General features: G+C 33.1%; 1 protein-coding gene across 1 annotated transcript in view; it reads right to left on the bottom strand.

The window, feature by feature from the left end:
* LOC141562414 (histone-lysine N-methyltransferase SETDB2-like) overlaps window positions 1–18,839 on the bottom strand; it is a 106,059-nt gene that overhangs the window by 7,095 nt on the left and 80,125 nt on the right. The window contains exons 21-24 of the mRNA XM_074302456.1: window positions 15,358–15,473; window positions 11,702–11,815; window positions 7,482–7,615; window positions 192–229 (exon numbers count right to left, since the gene is read on the bottom strand). Of these exons, the coding sequence (XP_074158557.1) occupies window positions 192–229; window positions 7,482–7,615; window positions 11,702–11,815; window positions 15,358–15,473 (402 nt within the window). The remainder of the gene's footprint in view (window positions 1–191; window positions 230–7,481; window positions 7,616–11,701; window positions 11,816–15,357; window positions 15,474–18,839) is intronic.

The raw sequence follows: 18,839 nt of genomic DNA, 5'->3' as shown, positions 1-18,839 counted from the left end.
CCAAGGTCAAGTCCTGCACATTCTGGCTGTGTGAATAGGAAAGTATATTGATCTATTTCTTACTCACCCAGGAGTTTCCTGTACTAGTGAAATCACAGGTTCAGGACTTATTTTATGTCCTTTTATCATAGTTCTGTTTTTGGTATCTGATCTAAATTTCTAAATTAAGAAAACAAAAAAGACAAACTTACGGTTGCTTTTTCGAAGGGCATGTTTTGGGCAGAATACTCTAAAATACATAATTTAAAAGAATTAGTATTTATTTTGTATTTCCTTTCACTTAAAAAATCCTGAAAAATAAATTTTAAACATTTTCTCAAAGTGATGAACAGAAATGCTGTTTTAAACATTTTAAAAATACTGTTCTATATCAAGTAATGGCTTTTATAGTTCTTTGTGTGATTTTCCTATTTGTCATTTCACAAAACATAGCTTGCTTGCACAGTCCTATATTCATTCATCCTTTTTCTTCCCTTAATCCTTAAGGCTCAACTCTAAGCTCAGATACTTAAGACTCTTTAGCAAGTAAAGTGAGCTATCTGGGTCCAAGTCTTAATACCTGTTACATATTACAGCTTCTGATTCTTACTACTAGTTTCATTAGACCTCAGTTTCTTAATGTAAAGTAAAGTTGAATTAGATGACCTATGGTCCCTTCCAGATCTCTTATCAGTGACCCTACAGTGATAAGAAGATTTTTTCCGGTATTGGCTTTATGACTAACTTTTTCTTGAGACAACTAATCACGTCAAAGTTAAGTTCTAGTGATTAGCAATTAGTGATAAGAGAATTTCAGGCTCAGTTTTATTACCTCTGTTTATAGCTACCTGGAGAGATGGGGAGAGACTGGAGGCAAGTTAAAAGTCTACTTCAATAGTGGGGATAAGACTTGTACTAGAGTGGTAGGTGTGCTTGAAGAGAAGATGATATATATTGTATTTAACATGTACTTTAACATATTTAACATGTATGGGACTACCTGCCATCTAGGGGAGGGGGTGGGGGAAGGAAGGGAAAAGTTGGAACAGAAGTGAGTGCAAGGGTCAGTCAATGTTGAAAAATTACCCATGTATATGTTTTGTATGTAAAAAGCTATAATAAATAAAATTTTTAAAAAGAGAGAAGATGATAAAGTATTTTTGGAGATATAGAATAATAATAATAATAATAATAATAATAATAATAATAATAATAATAAGAAGAAGAAGAAGAAGAAGAAGAAGAAGAAGAAGAAAAATTGGTTAGATTTGATAGAGAGTGAGAAAGAACAAAGAACTGAGATTGATTTTGAGGTTTCAAATCTGTCAACTGGAAGGATGATGGTACCCTTGAAAGAAATAAGGAAATAAGGAAAAGAGAAAAAAGAGAATGAGTTAATTAATCTTGTCTTTGAAACATTGCTAAAGGACATAAAGTTGGAGATGTCCTGCAGGCAAGTAGTGATGTAGAATTACAATTTAGAAGAGAGACTAATCCAAGAGACAGTTTTTCTGGATAATGAATAATCAATTTATTAATTAGTCTAGCTGGCAAACAATAAATTTATAGTCAATGGCTTCAATAACTAAAGACAAAAAACATGAAGAGCCTGGAAGCCTTAAATATTTTTTTGAAAAGGAATGCTCAAATAACTGTATGGACATGTATACATATATTGTATTTCACTTATACTTTAACATATTTAACATGTATTGATCAACCTACCATTTGGGGGAGGGGGTGGGGGGAAGGAGGGGAAAAGTTGGAACAAAGGGTTTTGCAGTTGTCAATGCTGAAAAATTACCCATGCATGTAACTTGTAAATTAAAAGCTATATATAATAAAAAAAGGGGGGAAAAAGAAAAGAAATGCTTGCGACAACTGAAAATCAATCCTGATTAATGGACATTTAATGAGGAGGTAGACTAGAAATCTTCAGCTTCTGCTGAGAAATGAGCTTGATTATGAGACAGCTATGTCCAGCAATCTGAACAAAGGAAATCCATCTGCATCCAAACCACTCTAGTTGGTTTCCTCCTTCATGAGATGGGTCACTCCAAACTCCAATAAAGGAGTACAAGGATAAAGATTCCTTCCTTCACCCCTCTTAAGAAGTTGGCCAGAATGGATTCTGATTACACTCTGAAGAGAAATTAATCCTTGTAATTGGGTGGGTTCCTGTCCAAGAATGAAGAGCATGTCCTTCAGAGACTGACTTTTTATGGGGGCTGGGCCCTTTGTGACTAAATAAAAGAGAAAAGTCTGGATCCCAGATTACTCATTGGTTATTAAAATAATGATAAAATAATTTCTATCAGTCAACAAATATTAAGCCCTATGTGCCAGGCAAGTAAGTTCTGGGGCTTACTTAAAAAGGCAAAAACACTATCCCTTTTCACATTTGAAGGGGGGAGACAACACGTAAGTAATTTTGTACCTACAAGATACATACAGAGTGGGAGGGAAGGTAATTTCAGAGGGAAGTCACTGAAGTGGGACCCTGGAACGATCTCCTATTAAAAGTGGGATTTGGGCTGAATCTTGAAGAAGGTCAAGAAAGTCATGAGGGAAGAGAACATTCTATGGATGAGGGTCAGCCAGTGTAAAAGAACAGGCTGGAGGTTGAGTATCCTGTACAAGCAGGTCAGTGTAGCCTCTGCATAGCTTTGTGCTGAAGGGAAGTCCTTTCCCCCAGCCCACGAAGACTGAGCTGAAGCTTCCTTTCCTCTGTGGGTCTACTTTGTTCTATCCTTGGTTCCTGGATGGATAAATTGCATGTTACTGTTCCATTTTTTCTGATGACACAGTTCTGCCCTTTGTTGTAGGTACAATCCTGCCTTCTCAAAGCCACTCCCTGATGCTTGGCTCCTGAAGTATCGGCTAGAATGGTGGCTTGGTTATCTGCATAAGGATACCTGAACTCTGGGGAACTGATGAAATTACCAAGAGTTTGTGGAAAAATAAGGAAAGGAGGTTCAGATTCAGAGGGTGGGAGACACATCCAGCCAAGGATACTCAAAAAGAGTTGGTCAGATAGGTGGAGGGAAAAACAGGAAGGCACACACACACACACACACACACACACACACACACACACATAAACATATATATAAATACATATATCATCAGGGAGAAGGAGAGAAGACTGCATTAGTAGAGAGGGACGTACTTAAGGAACATGTAGTCAAAGCATCTCAGGAGTCCATGCTAAAGGCTGATTCCTATTGAGGATAGTGTCTGTGCTGGGCAGTGCACCTTGAGGAGAAACTTGGCCTGATCCTGAAAGGGCATTGCCCTTCTGCTGGGTAACAGCTCAACTGGACGCTATAGATTTGCTTCTTGTTGAGTACCAACAATGTCCATGTCCTTAAGCTTATAAGCTTATAAGCTTATAACCTAGCCACAATGATCAGCTTTTGTTTTGTTTTGTTTTGTTTTGTTTTGTTTTGTTTTGTTTTTGCTGAGGCAGTTGGGGTTAAGTGACTTGCCCAGGGTCACACAGCCAGGAAGTGTTAAGTGTCTGAGACCAGATTTGAACTCGGGTCCTCCTGAATTCAGGGCTGGTGCTCTATCCACTGTCCCACCTAGCTTCCCTCTAATGATCAGCTCTTTAAAAGAGTATCAATCTAAATGTTGGAAGGGATATGAGAAAACTGGGACACTAATGCATTGTTGGTGGATTGTGAGTGGATCCAAGTTAGGGTATATGAATCTTATGGAATATTATTGTTCTATAAGAAATGAGGAGCAGGATGATTTCTTAAAAGGCTGGAAATTCTTACATGAACTGATGCTGAGTGAAGTGAGCATTGCACAAGGTAACAGCAAGATTATGTGATGATCAATCATGATAGATTCAGCTCTTTTCAGCAGGCGGTGATAGACTTGGAGTGGAAAATACCATCTACATTCAGGGATAGAACTGTGGAGACTGAATGTGGATCAAAGCATAGTATTTTCACTTTTTTTGTTTGTTTTTGTTGTTGTTGTTTGCCTTTTCTTTTGTTTTTTCCCCTTTTACAACAATACCAATGCAGAAATGCGTTTAAAATAATTGTACATACATGTATGAGCTGCATTAGATTGCTTGCTGTCTCGGGGGGAGAGGACATGAGAGAGAGAGAAATTTGGTATTCAAAATCTTAGAAAAGTGCATGTTGAAAGCTATTTTTATATGTAATAAGAAAAATAAAATAATATTATGAAAAACATCAACCTTCAATATCATTAATTTTACATCATTTTAAAGTAAATTATGAGAACCGAGTCATCATTGGTTCACTTCAAATAGGTTTACCTCTCTGAAGCATGTAAAACAGTGGTAACAAACAAACAGAAACTGGACTACTAAACTATATATAAGGATATCTACAGGCTGTATGTTAACTTAGTTTACAAATGTAATATTACCTATGTTTTATTGAATTTTTATCTATTTTGTTAAATATTTTTCAATTATATTTTAATCTGGTTTGGGCTGTATTCAAGAATGTTATGGGCCCTGTGTCTGACACCTCTGATGTACAGTATATTTCATTAGAGTGTGTATCCAATGAATTTTTTTTCACCCTGTTTTGGATACTTCCTCAAATCAGCACTCACAAGTTTGTAGGTTGGTCATCTGTAGGTTGGTCATCACAAAGGAAATAACTATTGCTACTTCTTCAGGTTCAAAATCTCTGTACTAAAAAAGCTGTAGTTCACAAGCCCCTACTGGTGAGTTACCTTTAAAAATTAGCCAGAAGATCTAATTACTTCAAAGCAAAAGCATTTTTACTAAAATGATATAATAAGAACAATTGCTTATAAAGCAATTTCCCTCATAAACTTATGGCTTGATCTTCTACAACTATATAGTGTTAGTGGGAAGAATGAGTATTTATTTACAATGGTAATGAGGCATATACATAGATAATATATGGAACCAAGACAACTCATGCTTCTGGTACAATTAAGCACCCATGTCATTCCCTGTGAGACAAGTTACTCAGCCGGGATCCCTAGGATTGCTCTTCTCTACCATACAATACCCAACTGCAACAGCTAATTCTCTAATCCATGGCTGTCTCTCTTTTGTCAGAGGTCACCATCTTTAAATCTGCTTCCTGCTCCTAATGATCTGTGTCTCACTAAAAAATTGTCTACTTCAAGGGTATGCTGAGCCAGTTCAAAGTGGCTAGTGAGAGACAACTGTTAAATTTTCGGTGTGAGCATTTACACTTTGGACATTGGCAAATGCTACAAATCAGGGCTAGACAAACAAAAAAATTAATTTATTGTTTATTCTTTCTCTCAAAACAAGACAATCAATGAAATAATGCTGTTTCTTAAGAAAGTGATGAATATGTTAATGCAGATTAAATTTAAAAGTGTGTAGGCATTGACCAACACCTAACACCCTATATGAAGATAAGATCGAAGTGGGTTCATAATTTAGATATAAAGGGTAATGCTACAAGCAAATTAATAGAGCAAGGGATAGTTTACCTCTTAGATCTGTGGAGAAGGGAGAAATTTGTGTTCAAAGAAGAACTAGAGAACATTATGAAATGCAAAATGGACAATTTTGATTATATTAAATTAAAAGTTTTGTACAAACAAAACCAACACAACCAAGATTAGAAAGAAAGCAAAAAGCTGGGGAAAATTTTTTTACATTCAATGTTTCTAATAAAGGCCTCATTTCTAAAATATAGAGAGAATTGACTCACATTTATAATAAAAGTAATTTCCCAACTGATAAATGATCAAAGAATATGAACAGAATTTTCAGATGAAGAAATTAGAACCATTTCTAGTCATATTTAAAAAAATGCTCTAAAACACTTTTGATTAGAGAAATACAAATTAAGACCAAAGTACCTCTCATACCTCTCAGATTCACTAAGATGACAGGAAAAGATAATGATAAATGTTGGAGGCAATGTGAGAAAACTAGGACACTAAAGCATTGTTTTCAACTGATGCAACCATTCTGGGGAGCAATTTGGAACTATTGCCATAGTGCTACAAAACTGTACATACTCTTTGATCCAGTAGTGTTTCTACTGGGCCTGTATTCCAAAGAGATCTTAAAGGAGGGAAAGGGACCCACATGTGAAAAATGTTTGTGGCAGCCCTTTTTGTAGTGGCTAGAAACTGGAAATGGAGTGGATGCCCATCAGTTGGAGAATGGCTGAATACATTATGGTATATGAATGTTGTGGAATATTATTGCTCTGTAAGAAATGACCAGCAGGATGATTTCAGAGAGGCCTGGACAGACTGACATGAACTGATGCTAAGTGAAATATGCAGAAGCTGGAGATCATTGTATACAGCAACAAGAACCTGTGATGATCAACTGTGAGGCACGTGACTTTTTTCAACATTAAGGCCAATTCTAATATTCTTGTGATAGAGAGAGCCATCCATATTTAGAGGGAGGACCGTGGAGACTAAATGTGGATCAAAGCATAGTATCGTCACCTCTTTTTTGGTGGTGGTGTTTGTTTGCTTGTCTGCTTTTTTCTTTCTTGTATTTTTTTTCCCTTTTGATCTGTTTTTTTATGTGTGCGCAGCATGATGAATATGGAAATATATTTAAAAGAATTGCACATGTTTGAGCTACATTGGATTGCTTGCTGTTTAGGGGAAGGGACAGAAGGAGAAAAATGTGGAACACAAGGTTTTGCAAAGGTGAATGTCGCAAACTATCCTTGCTTGGACTACAACAATAAATGCTGAATTAGTTTCTATGATTCAAGTCTATTCCCCCTCTAATCAATCTTTCACAAAGTTGCCAAATTAACATTCTGAACCCCATCCCTCTTTCCTCTCCCCTCTTCTTAGAACACCAAGTAATCTGATATAGATTATTTATGTGCAGTCATATAAGACATTTCCATATTAGTCACAGTTGTGAAAGAAGAAACAGATAAAAATGGAAAAGACCATAAAAAAATCAAAGAAAGTGAAAATAGTGTGCTCCAATCTGCATTCTTTTTCTGGATGTGAATGTGTTTTACACATATTATATATTGTATTCTTTCTTTTTCCCCCTCACAATGACATATAGGTGTTATTATCATCTTTATTTTACAGATAAGGAAACTGAGGACTTGCTTATTAGTCTCACAGCTAGTAAATGAAATAGGATTCAAAGGCAGATTCTCCTGATTCCATATCCATATTTTATTCACTAAGTCACTTAACTGCTTGATATGGCTCTTAAAATTTTTTTTTACAATCTATCCCCTTTCAGCCTTATTTTTTCATTGTTTCTCATTATAAATGCTATGTTCTAGCCAAACTGGTCTACTTCCTCTTCCCTGAACTTAGCATTTGAGCCCCTATCTCTGTACTTTGGATTGGACTATCTGAATTGTTGCTGTTGTAAAAATGGTATTTGTCAAGTTCAAAATAACAAACATTAAAATTATTTTAATTATCTTGATTTCTCATTGACCTAAATACTCTTTTCTACTTAAAAAATTGTGCTTAGTAAGGTTTTCATTAAATACCTGTAAGTTCCACCATCTTCATCAAGTTCCATTGTTGCTTGATCTTTTCTGGCACAGAAGAAATGGTAATTCTTGGAACATTTTTTAATGTCACAACCCACAGTAGCTCCTTTCTTATGGCAAAATGAGCATTTCTGAAAAAAAAAAAAAAGAATAAAATGTACTGTGCCTACTGTTTGTTATAGCAGTTTTAATCTATTTCAGAATTACTATGAAATCACTCCTAAATGCCTTGTCCCTTTGTAGTTCATAGATCCTCCATATTCAGTCATCCCCAACATCTTATTCCCCTGCTGCTCCTATATCCAAGTTCCAGAACACTGCTAAAGTCATGCATCCAAGCCAGCTGAGTCCACTACAAATTCATGTTATTTACTATAAAACCAATATCTGCTGTGTGAGTTAGGAAAGTTTTTCCTTAAGAGGTATGCTTTGCAAAGCATTTTCAAGACTTAACTGGCTCAGGGGACCTGGGCTTGGGTCATTGATGTAGTTTTTAGTGGCCTAAGTACAAAAGTCAGCCTGCAAGAAGAAAAGGGTAGTTCTCCTTCAGACTCAATGGCTACATAACCAACACAGATGTAGGGGAGTTGCCAGCAACCGAATCAAGGATATCCTTGTCCCATTTTATTTCAACTTCCAACATGGAACATCAGATCAGCTTGAGTTAAACATTGGACCTCAAACAGGCACTAGCTGCAGTGTAAAAATCCTGTTATTTATTTCTGACTATCACACTCCAGATCTTTTCTTTCTACAAGTCCCCAGTCTTTTAGGAGAACTACCCACCTACCTCACTGGGAAGATTCAAGCCATTCCTTGGGAGTTCCCTTATCTCTTCTTTTTAACTCCTTAAAACTTTTCTACATTTCAGCTCATTTCCAAAGCCAAGATCAGACTTATCCTTGCTAAAAGTAGCTCTCTTGCTCTTCATCCCATATTCTCCAGTTTACTTGAAGATCTTATTGCTTGAAAATGATCTCATCCATCAACCATTCTTCAATTTTCTTGAGGATCTTATTGCTTAACCGATCTCACCCAGCAATCATTCTTCAGTTTTCTTGAAGATCTTATTGCTTAACTGAGCTTATCCATTAATCATTCTGTCTCATCTTTACCTTCTCCTTATCTTCCTTGCTATCTAATAACATATCTTGTTGTTCTTCAGTCATTTTCAATTATGTCCAATTTTCTGTAACCCCATTTGGGGTTTATTTTGGCAAAGATACTGGAATGGTTTGTCGCTTCTTTCTCCAAAACATGGTACAGATGAGGAAACTAAAGCAACAGAGCTAAATACTCAGTCACACAGCTAGTAAATGTCTAGTCAGATGTGAACTCAGGAAGATGAGTCTTTTTGACTCTAGCTGCCCCTAGCTTTCACCATCTTAAAAAAAAAACCAACTTTCTGTTAACAAAAACGACTGAACAATCCTCAAAAGGTTTGTATCCCAAAGAGATAAAAAAGGAAAAGGACTTATTTGTATAAAAATAATTCTAAAAGCTCTTTTTGTGGTGTCAAAGAATTGAAATTTGAAAGGATACCTATTAATTGGGGAATGGTTGAACAAGTTGACAAAATAATATTGCACTATAAAAAATGAGGAACAGGATGGTTTCAGAAAAAATATGGTAAGACTTATGTGAACTGATGAAAATTGAAGTAAGCAGAACCAGAAGACCACTGTATATAATGACAACATTATATCAACTGTGAATGATTTTAGCTATTCTCAGCAAAACAATGATCCAAAACAAGTCCAAAGGGCTTTTTAAAAAAAAATTAATTTACTTATTTTAACACACATTACTTTATGAATCATGTTAGGAGAGAAAAATCAGAATAAAAGGGAAAAACCATGGGAGAGGGGAAAAATAGAAAAATAAATTAATATGACTTGTTGCTTTATATTCAATCTACACAGTTTGCTGTCCAAAATCCATTGGGATTGCTTTGGATCAAAGGACTTTTAATGAAAAATGCTATCCACCTCCAGCGAAAGAGTTGATGGAGTTTGAATGCAGATTGAAGAATAATCTTTTTCTATTTTCTTTATTTTTCTTGCTTTTTTGCAATATGATCAACATGGAAATATGTTTTGTATGACTGCATATGTATAACCTCTATTAAAGTATTTGCCTTCTCAAGGAAGGGAGAGGAGAGATAGGAAAATAATTCAAAACTCAAAATATTTTTTAAAAGTTTAAAATAAATGATACATTTAAATTTTTATAAATTTCTTCTTATAACTTTATGTACTATGACAGATTACAAAAATTAGATAATCATGTGATCATAAGAAATATCATGGCATAGTGGGTAAAGAGATGGTCTTAGAGCCATGAAGACATGAATTCAAGTCCCTGACTCTAACTCATAATAGCATGGATAGAAGAGAGATTAAATAAGTTGTGTTACAGAATGCAATAGAGTTTAAATTTTTTTTCTCCTAACTTCTTTTGAGTTTTTTATGTTTTTTTTTAATCTTGTATATACACAAATATATATTTGTTTTTCTTCAGATAAGTCAATCTCCTAGTGCTCTTAGCAACTCTAAAACTAAAAATTGTAGCAAAAATACTAATCTGCTTTGGTAGGAGACTTCTCATCCAGGAGATCCCTACAATAGTAATAAGTCAAGTCTACTCTCTATCCCTATTTCTAATAAGATATAGTTAATGAAAAACATTTCTCTAATTAAATTAGAATTCCCTTCTGGTCCTGCTTTCATTGATTTTGTTTATGCAAAAAATTTTTCAGTTATTCATTTTTTTCCTTCTTCTTCTTTTTTTTTTTTGGCTAAGAATTTTTCCTCTAGCAACGTCTATAAAAGGTACCTAATTTTGTTCTGTTTTATTTTTTCTTTGGAATAATCTTAATATTCAAGCTGCAAATCCATTCTGAGCTTACTGTAGATTATATAAAATATTGGTTTAAATAATTTCTGCCAAACTGCTTTTCAGTTTTTCCAACATTTCTTATCAAATAGGGTGTTCTTCCCCCAAACAATTTATTACTTACTTTACTGAATACTGCTTCTTTCATATTTTTAACCAATACCAAAAGTTTTGAAAATAACTACTTTGGAGTTTGAAGGCTAAAAAAATTTATTTCCCTTTTATTCTCATTTTTCTCCATTATTTCTTTCAAGAGTCTAAGACTTCTCATTACTTTAAATGAATTCATTAGTTGTTTTTTTAAATCTAGCTCTACACAGTTATTACCTTTGTACTCTGATGGTGGTATCATTAAATCTGTAAATTAATAAGGCAATAAAATTTATTTTATTTTATTTTTACCACCTAGCTATAAGCACTGGTTATTCCTTAAGTTTTTACTAAATTTTTAAAAAGTGTTTTGCAAATAAAAATACACAACATACCTGTCTTATCTATTATATACAGAAATGTATAAATATATGTAATATATTATATAATGAATATAATATAAAATATAATGTAATATATATCATATAACATAATTGTATGATGCATTGGAGCAATATGCAAGGTATATGTTACACGTATACATATGTACATCTAAGATATATATATATCTGACTATGTGCATATACTAATGAAACACTTTAAAGAAAACGGAATATATTCTGACGGAAGTGGATATCTTCAACATAAAGAAGATCCAACTCACTTCCAGTTGATCAATGATGGACAGAAACAGTTACACCCAGAGAAGGAACACTGGGAAGTGAATGTAAATTGTTAGCACTACTGTCTATCTATCCAGGTTACTTATACCTTTGGAATCCAATTCTTAACGTGCAAGAAGAAAATTGGACTTACACACATATATTGTATCTAGGTTATACTGTACCACATGTAAAATGCATGGGATTGCTTGTCATCTAGGGGAGGGAGTAGAAGGAGGGAGGGGAAAAATTGGAAAAATGAATATAAGGGATAATGTTATAAAAAATTACTTATGCATATGTACTGTCAAAAATTTTTTATAATTATAAAATTAATTTAAAAACACTACTTCTATGCTAGAGGAATTGAATAAAAGAACCATTCCCAAATTTATGTTCTTTTCATAGGTATTTTGAATGAGAGAATATCATGGAAATTTATGTGACCTAAGAAGTGACAAGTATGACCAATTCTTATAAAAGGTTCATTGTTTGCAGTACATTCAGCTTTCCAGATGCTTCTCCTTTTCACTGGGCTCCACTAAAGTTTATGAAATCATTTAAACTTACCAGTTTTTTTCCTCGAATGATTTCTTCTTTCACTAGCTCCACATCAAAATGTCTATCCTCATCATTTAAGTAAGGATGATCACTCTCAGATTCCACAAGTCCTGATGAATATAACTATAGAAGAAAAAAAATCAGTGTATTATATAAAAGGCTATTGACTTTTTTATTTAATGTTTTTATTATTTTCTTCAATTACACATAAAACAAGTTTTTACATTTGTTTTTAAAACTCTGAATTCCAAGTTTCCTCCCTTCCTCCCCAACTACTATACAATCCCATTGAGAAAACACAAATGAAGCTTTGCAAAACATTTCCATAAAAGTCACGTTGTAAAAGAAGACATAGATTTCCCCCCCAAAAAAGAATCTCCTAATAAAAATAAAGTAAAAAAAAATATGCTTCAATCTGTATTTAGACACAGGCAGTTCTTTCTTGATATAGATAGCATTTTTTTCATCATAATTCCTTCACAGTAGTCTTGGATCATTGTATTACTGAGAAAAGCAAAATCATTCACAGCTTATTATCCTATAATATTGCTATTACTTTGTACGTATACATTTTACTTTGCTTGAGTTCATGGAGAATATTTCAGGTTTTTCTGAGGCTGAGCATCCTGCTCATCATTTCACACAGAACAATAATATTCCATCATAATCACATACCACAGTTTATCTAGCCATTCTCCAATTAATGAGTATCTCCTTAATTTCCTATCTTTTGCCTTGAGAAAAGAGCTGTTATAAATATTTTTGACCAAATAGGTCCTAAAAAGGCATTGAAAACAAAGGATTAGAAAACAAGGGCAAGGGTTGCTGGAAGACCAGACAAGAAGTTCAGTTTTTCACATACAAACAAATTTCTTTCTTAAATCTGCTTATTATTTTTCCCTTAATAAAAAGAGGTATTACTAAGGTGACTGAAGTGAAATTTGTGGAAAGGACTTTTTACCTTGTTTTGATAAATTAAGAAAGAGAAAAAAAGTTCAAATTCCAATAGGAATTAGAATGAAAAGAATGATGAACATGAAAGCCAATTTATTTATTCCCAACATAACCCAGTATGTTTGGCTCCTGTTAATTTTTACATAAACTTCCATGAGCTTAGTCATTCCCTACCCCTTCAAAAAACTAAAACAAAATCTATCTATAAAAAAAATCAGTTGTTTTATCTGACATGGTGAAAAAATGAGTAAGAACCATGATGTCTTATGATTGGGGAATTATCTAATAATCTATGTAATGTAATATTATTGTTCTATAAAATATGACAAAGAGGAAACGTACAGAAAACCTTAGATGAAATGACCCAAAATAAAGAAAAAATGAGCACAATTTTCAAGCTGATAATGACTATACTAAAAACAATAACAGCAGCAAAATTTTGTAAGCATGTCAAATAAATTATTGAGAAGAGGAATGGAAGAAAATAAGCATATACAATACCGACAATACAAGCATATACAAAGCATATACAATAGTGCTGTGAGGCACTATCCTAAACAATTTATTATGTGTGTACACATAAATAACAAATTCACACACATGTGTATTATATACACACAATTTACACACATACATGTATATGTATAATTTGGACACATGGTGCATTTACATATATACAACTTACACAATATACATGTACATGATATTTGCATGCATATTCACACGTATATACGAAATTCACACATATATGTAAATATAACGTACATGCATATATACATGTGCCTATAATTCACACAACACACATGTAAATATAAATCATATATGTGTGCATGTATAATGTGCACATATATATGTACATTTACACAGTATATACACATTATATATAAAATTTATATGTATACATGTGTCTATCTAATTTACAATATATACATATGTATATAATTCATATACGTATATATATATATAATTCACATACACAAATATACGCATTATATAAATTCACACATGTATAAGTCTATCTATAAAATTTATACACATATAGATAGGCATATATAAAATGTGTACAATATACATACATACAAATATTTACACACATATGTATAAATAAGATCCGCACACATACATATGTATATGCATTTGCATACATGTGCATATAAATATAATTTGCACATGCATGTATACATAATGTACACAAGGCACATATGACATTTGCACACACGTGTGTGTATATACATACACACATATAAAATTACACACATGTGTATATAATCCACCTACACATATACACATGTGTATATTTATACACACATCTATACATGTTGCACATGCAATTCATACATCATAGACATATAAGATTTGCAAACATGCATGTATACACTCATGTATATATAATTTACATGCACATATATACATGAGTGTATATAAAATTTACACATATAGGTGCATATATAAAATTTGCACACTCATACATATATTTACATAATATGTGCAAATTAAATTTACACACATGTATACAATGCATATATAAATTTGCACATATATAGACACTTTATACATGCATGCATATATAATTCATATACCTATATACATGTTATGTATAATTTACACAGACATATAAAAATTTGCACATATATACATAATTCACACATATGTATGTGTAAGTATATGTGCATGTATAAATATATAGTCTTATTTGATCCTTACGATGACCTATAAGTAGGCGTTGCTGCTATTCCCATTTTGCAGATGCAGACACTGAGGCAAACAGAAGCTGTGACTTGTCACAGATCACATAGAAAGCAAACTGTTTGAGGTCAGATCTGAAGTATAATCTTCCCGACTCAGGCTCAGCATTCTGTCCACTGGATAAAGTAAGCCAGTTTTAAAAGTAAGTTTATTAACTCATATCAAAATCCATTAGGAAACTTTGTAACCTCTGGAGAATTAAGGCCATGGCTGAGAAGCCCGAGTAGGTAAGTAGCAATGTTCTGCCAGCTCTGACCTCTTCTCATGAAGTTTCGTACAGGGCTGGAGAAGGAGGGAGAGAAAGGAGCAGAAAGCTCAGCTGTTACACTGGCGGTCACGGCTCATTAAAGTGTGAAAGACATAGATTCCAGGAGGTTGCATCAAGCCCCTGCAGGAGGGCGGGAATGTAAGCTCCACAGAATGAGAAGCGGGTAATTTGTGATAGAGGGAATAGCCCTAGCAAGGAGATCATGGCTCCAATGAAGTTCTAAAGTCCTGATGGTTTTTGTTTAGTCGTTTTTCAGTCGTGTCCAGCTCCTTGTAACTCCTTTGGGGTTTTCTTGGCAAAGACACTTCTGACATGATGTACCAGTTCCTTCTCCAGCTCATTTTACAGATGTGGAAACTGAGGTAAACAGAGTTAAGTGACTGGCCCAGGGTCACACAACTAGTAAGTGTGAAGCCAGATTTGAACTCAGCAAGATGATTCCAGGCCCAGCACTCTATTCACTGCACTACATAGATGCCCTAATTTCTGATGATCAATATGTAAATAGTTGAAGTTCTATGGTTTTATTTGGTATCTTATTCCTAATTTAGATTTTTAAAGTATTTTTTGAGATGCTTGAATTTATGATTTTTTTCTAAAATTACTTGGGAGAAAGCATCTGAAGTATTTCCTCAGTACCTAAAGTGTCATTTAGTCTTCCCCCTCTAAATTACTATTACCCATTCAGATAACTTACCAAACAATTTTGGTGTGCTACTAATTCCAGATCTTGTGAGACATATATTATACCACGTTCATCATCTTGAGGACACAGATCACAAGTTATTTTTACCATCCTTTCCTGGAAGATACCTGTAATTAACATAACTGGTTAATAAAGTTAAGTCAGCTAACTAGCATTTATTAACTGTTTACTATAGAAAAAGAGAAATCCATTTAAGAAAGAGGTAGAAAATCACTGTTTTCTTTCTTAAAAGTTTTTTTTTTTTTTTTTTTTTTCGTAATTATCATTACATTCCTTTTCTTCTCCCAGGTCAAACTGTCCTTTTCCCAAAATACTCCTGCATTTCATAAATAGATTTTTACCCTAAAGTGGAGATAAGTTGTGCATAATAGATTTGCAGTTTTATGTGCAATCATCTTTTTTTTATTATACTATGTTATGGGAATGCTTGTTTTATTTAACAAATTAAAAATAAATTAAATGTTAAAAATACAATTTAATAAACTAACACTAAACAGTAAGTTAAAAGAGTGTGAAATAGGAGTAAAGGAAAAGAGGAAGAAAATACTGTAAGAGAATGGAAATTAAGGGAAGGAAGAGAAAGAGCAGATAAAAAGTTATGAAGGAAGAATAAAAAAAGATACAAAAGCTCTGAATATCCTAAGCTTGTTAAGACAAAATAAACTTCTCAAGTCACAAAGACTCTCTGTTATCATTAACTGGACCTGTGGATATCTGTATTAACTAGAGGTTTATTCTCTCTAACCTTTAAAATATTACCCCATCAACGTCCATTAACCTAGAGGAATGTTGTTTATAATAGGAAATAGCTTGAGATTTTAATTTTTGAAGTTGTTTTTTTTTTTCTTTTTTTTTTTTTTTTTAAAACAAGGATTTCTTTTACCATGGCTTTAAACTCATGAAAAGGAATGGTTCAGATGATTTCTAGTGGGTGTTGCCTAAAAATTATTTTTGAAACTAAAAACTTGAATTTTTTTTCTAAATTATAATGATTTCATTCCATAATTCCCCAAATTTACATTTGGAACTAGGAATTATTTCATTGTCCTGAGCTCTGTTTTTTTTTTTAATTCACTTTTAGACTATTTTAAGTCCTAATAGGAATAATTAGTAGGAAGCAAAAAAAAATCTTAGTTGAAAAAGCTTTCAAGAATTAATAAGCCCCAGTTCAATTATACAGAGAGACAAAGCCTCTGCTCTCAAAGAGCTTATATGCTACTGGAGTTTACGTTTTATTTCTCATTCATTTTAGTCAACTCATATCAATAATAAATAAATAAATAAGCCTTTATCAAATACCTATTGTAATGTGCTGCAAAAAAAGTTCAATTTTATTCTACCACACACGATGAATAAATGAATACTTCATGGGAGAGTCTGCTCTGGAAAGTGTGAAAATGTCTATGAAGGCATGTTCTCAAGAAAACTAAATAAATAGAAAATTAAATATACTATGCCAGAGTTTATTGATGCAAAAAATGCTACAGGGTAGTAAATATAAGATTAATTCCTAAATCAATATTACACACAAAAAAGGCTTCTAAGTTCAGAAGATCATGGTGTCCCCAATGGTAGGGAAGGCACTCTGGGCCTTTTGAGAGAAGCCAGTGGCTACATGGAAAGGAAATAGGAAAGTATATGAGGAGCATGAAAGAGAGGGATGCATAAAATTATGTCAAGAGACAGTAAATAGTAGAATGACCTAGATGAGGTAGAGTTCTTGGGATTTGTGTGGAAAAAAAGTAGATTTTGATGAGCTTTGAATATCAAGGCTATGGCTGCCTAGGATAGAGTTTTCTAAACTGTGAAATGTACCCCTCGAAATATCATGGCTACAATTATGGAATATTTTTGAGTGTAACTTCTGTTAAATACATTCACTTTTTCAACCCAATGGGAACAAAGTCAACAAAATCAAGTCTAACAATATTCTTCAACTGACTCAGTGCAGCAGCAGTGATTATTTAATATGGTAGGTATAAATGAGAATTGCTTTGAACTTTAAATGAAGGCCTAGAGAACATTAGTTTAACATGTGGTCCTTTGTACAATATGGCCATATTGCATATTTCCCAGATAGTTGCACACTAAGAACTCAGTCTGAAGCTACATCCAATTTTACAAATTATTCTAAAAACAATCAACTTTATTAAAAAATGACCACTTCAGGAGAAGGGTTTTTTTTCAATATTGTGTGATAAAAATCAGAGCAGAGAATGAGAGTGCTTCTGTAAGGTTGAGAAACATTTGCTTTTTCATGCTTTACAATGCTAGAAAAACATTTGAGCTAAAAGAAGAAACTGCCATTTTTCTTAATGATAATGAAAATAAAGCAAATTCATAATGAAAAGTTTTCTCCAGAAACAAATATTAAGTGGACCATTTTGGAAAATAAAACAAAACAAAATCTGTATATTAAATAAATTTAAAGTAGTCAGATTCATAATAATCCAGAAAGGTAAAGTAACTACATTTATAAAAAAGTTAAAACTTTGGATAATAAATTTACAAAATAATATTTTTATCTATTTCCTAATTTTAAAACTGCCCTAAAAATGAAACAGAAAAAAAAAAAAACTTATTTATTAAGGAAGAAGGATTTATATGTCTACTATGACACTGTGCTAAGTGCTTTACAAATATTATCACATTTGATCTTCACAACTCTGAGAAATAGATGCTGTTCTTATCCCCATTTTACAGATGAGGAAACTGAGGCAGATTTGCCTAGGGTCACATAGCTAATGAGTGTCTGAAGCCAGATCTGAATGAAATCAGGTCTTCGTGATTCCAGACCTAGCGCTCTATCCACTCTCTTTGGAGCTGCTTATTAACCACTTGGCTGAACTACAGAGCACTTTGCATTTTAAAGATCTGCATATTTCTAAATATGCATGCATAAGGAACAATTTGTCATGGACCAAATAGGATACATTCAGTCTTATTGCATCTAAAAAATGATTTAATTGATCTGTCTTTAAAATAGCATATTGAAACAAGAATTTGAACCTATAAATCTCATTTTACTTTGGCCTCAGGTGAATAAATTCTGGGATTTATCCAACAGAGTAATATAAAGATTATAACCATTTGTAGCAACTTATTTATGTTAAACAAGGTTTTCTGCTAGGTTAGGTAGACAAAACAATAATGATTGATGGTTGAAAAAGGGCTTGGGGAAGCAAAATAATCTGATACTACATTTTGAGGAATTTTGTGCCCCAGAAGAAATCAATTCATTACATCATCATCATTATTGTGTGCATCATTGTGTTATAAATGTGAAATTTTGAAAGGATTATACCAATAAATATCTACTTAGGTTATTTTTATTGTACTGTCTGGGAAACATGCAATATGGCCAACTTGTAGAAAGGGCCACATGTTAAACTAATGTTTATGACCTTCATTTATCCAGACTTCTTCAAATACAGAGAATCTTAAGCAATTCTCATTTTTATATACCATATTAA

The sequence above is a fragment of the Sminthopsis crassicaudata genome, chromosome 3, assembly GCF_048593235.1.
Source record: "Sminthopsis crassicaudata isolate SCR6 chromosome 3, ASM4859323v1, whole genome shotgun sequence".
Lineage (NCBI taxonomy): Eukaryota > Metazoa > Chordata > Mammalia > Dasyuromorphia > Dasyuridae > Sminthopsis > Sminthopsis crassicaudata.
Note: the sequence above shows the minus strand (reverse complement) of the source record. Positions and strands in the feature narration are given on the sequence as shown.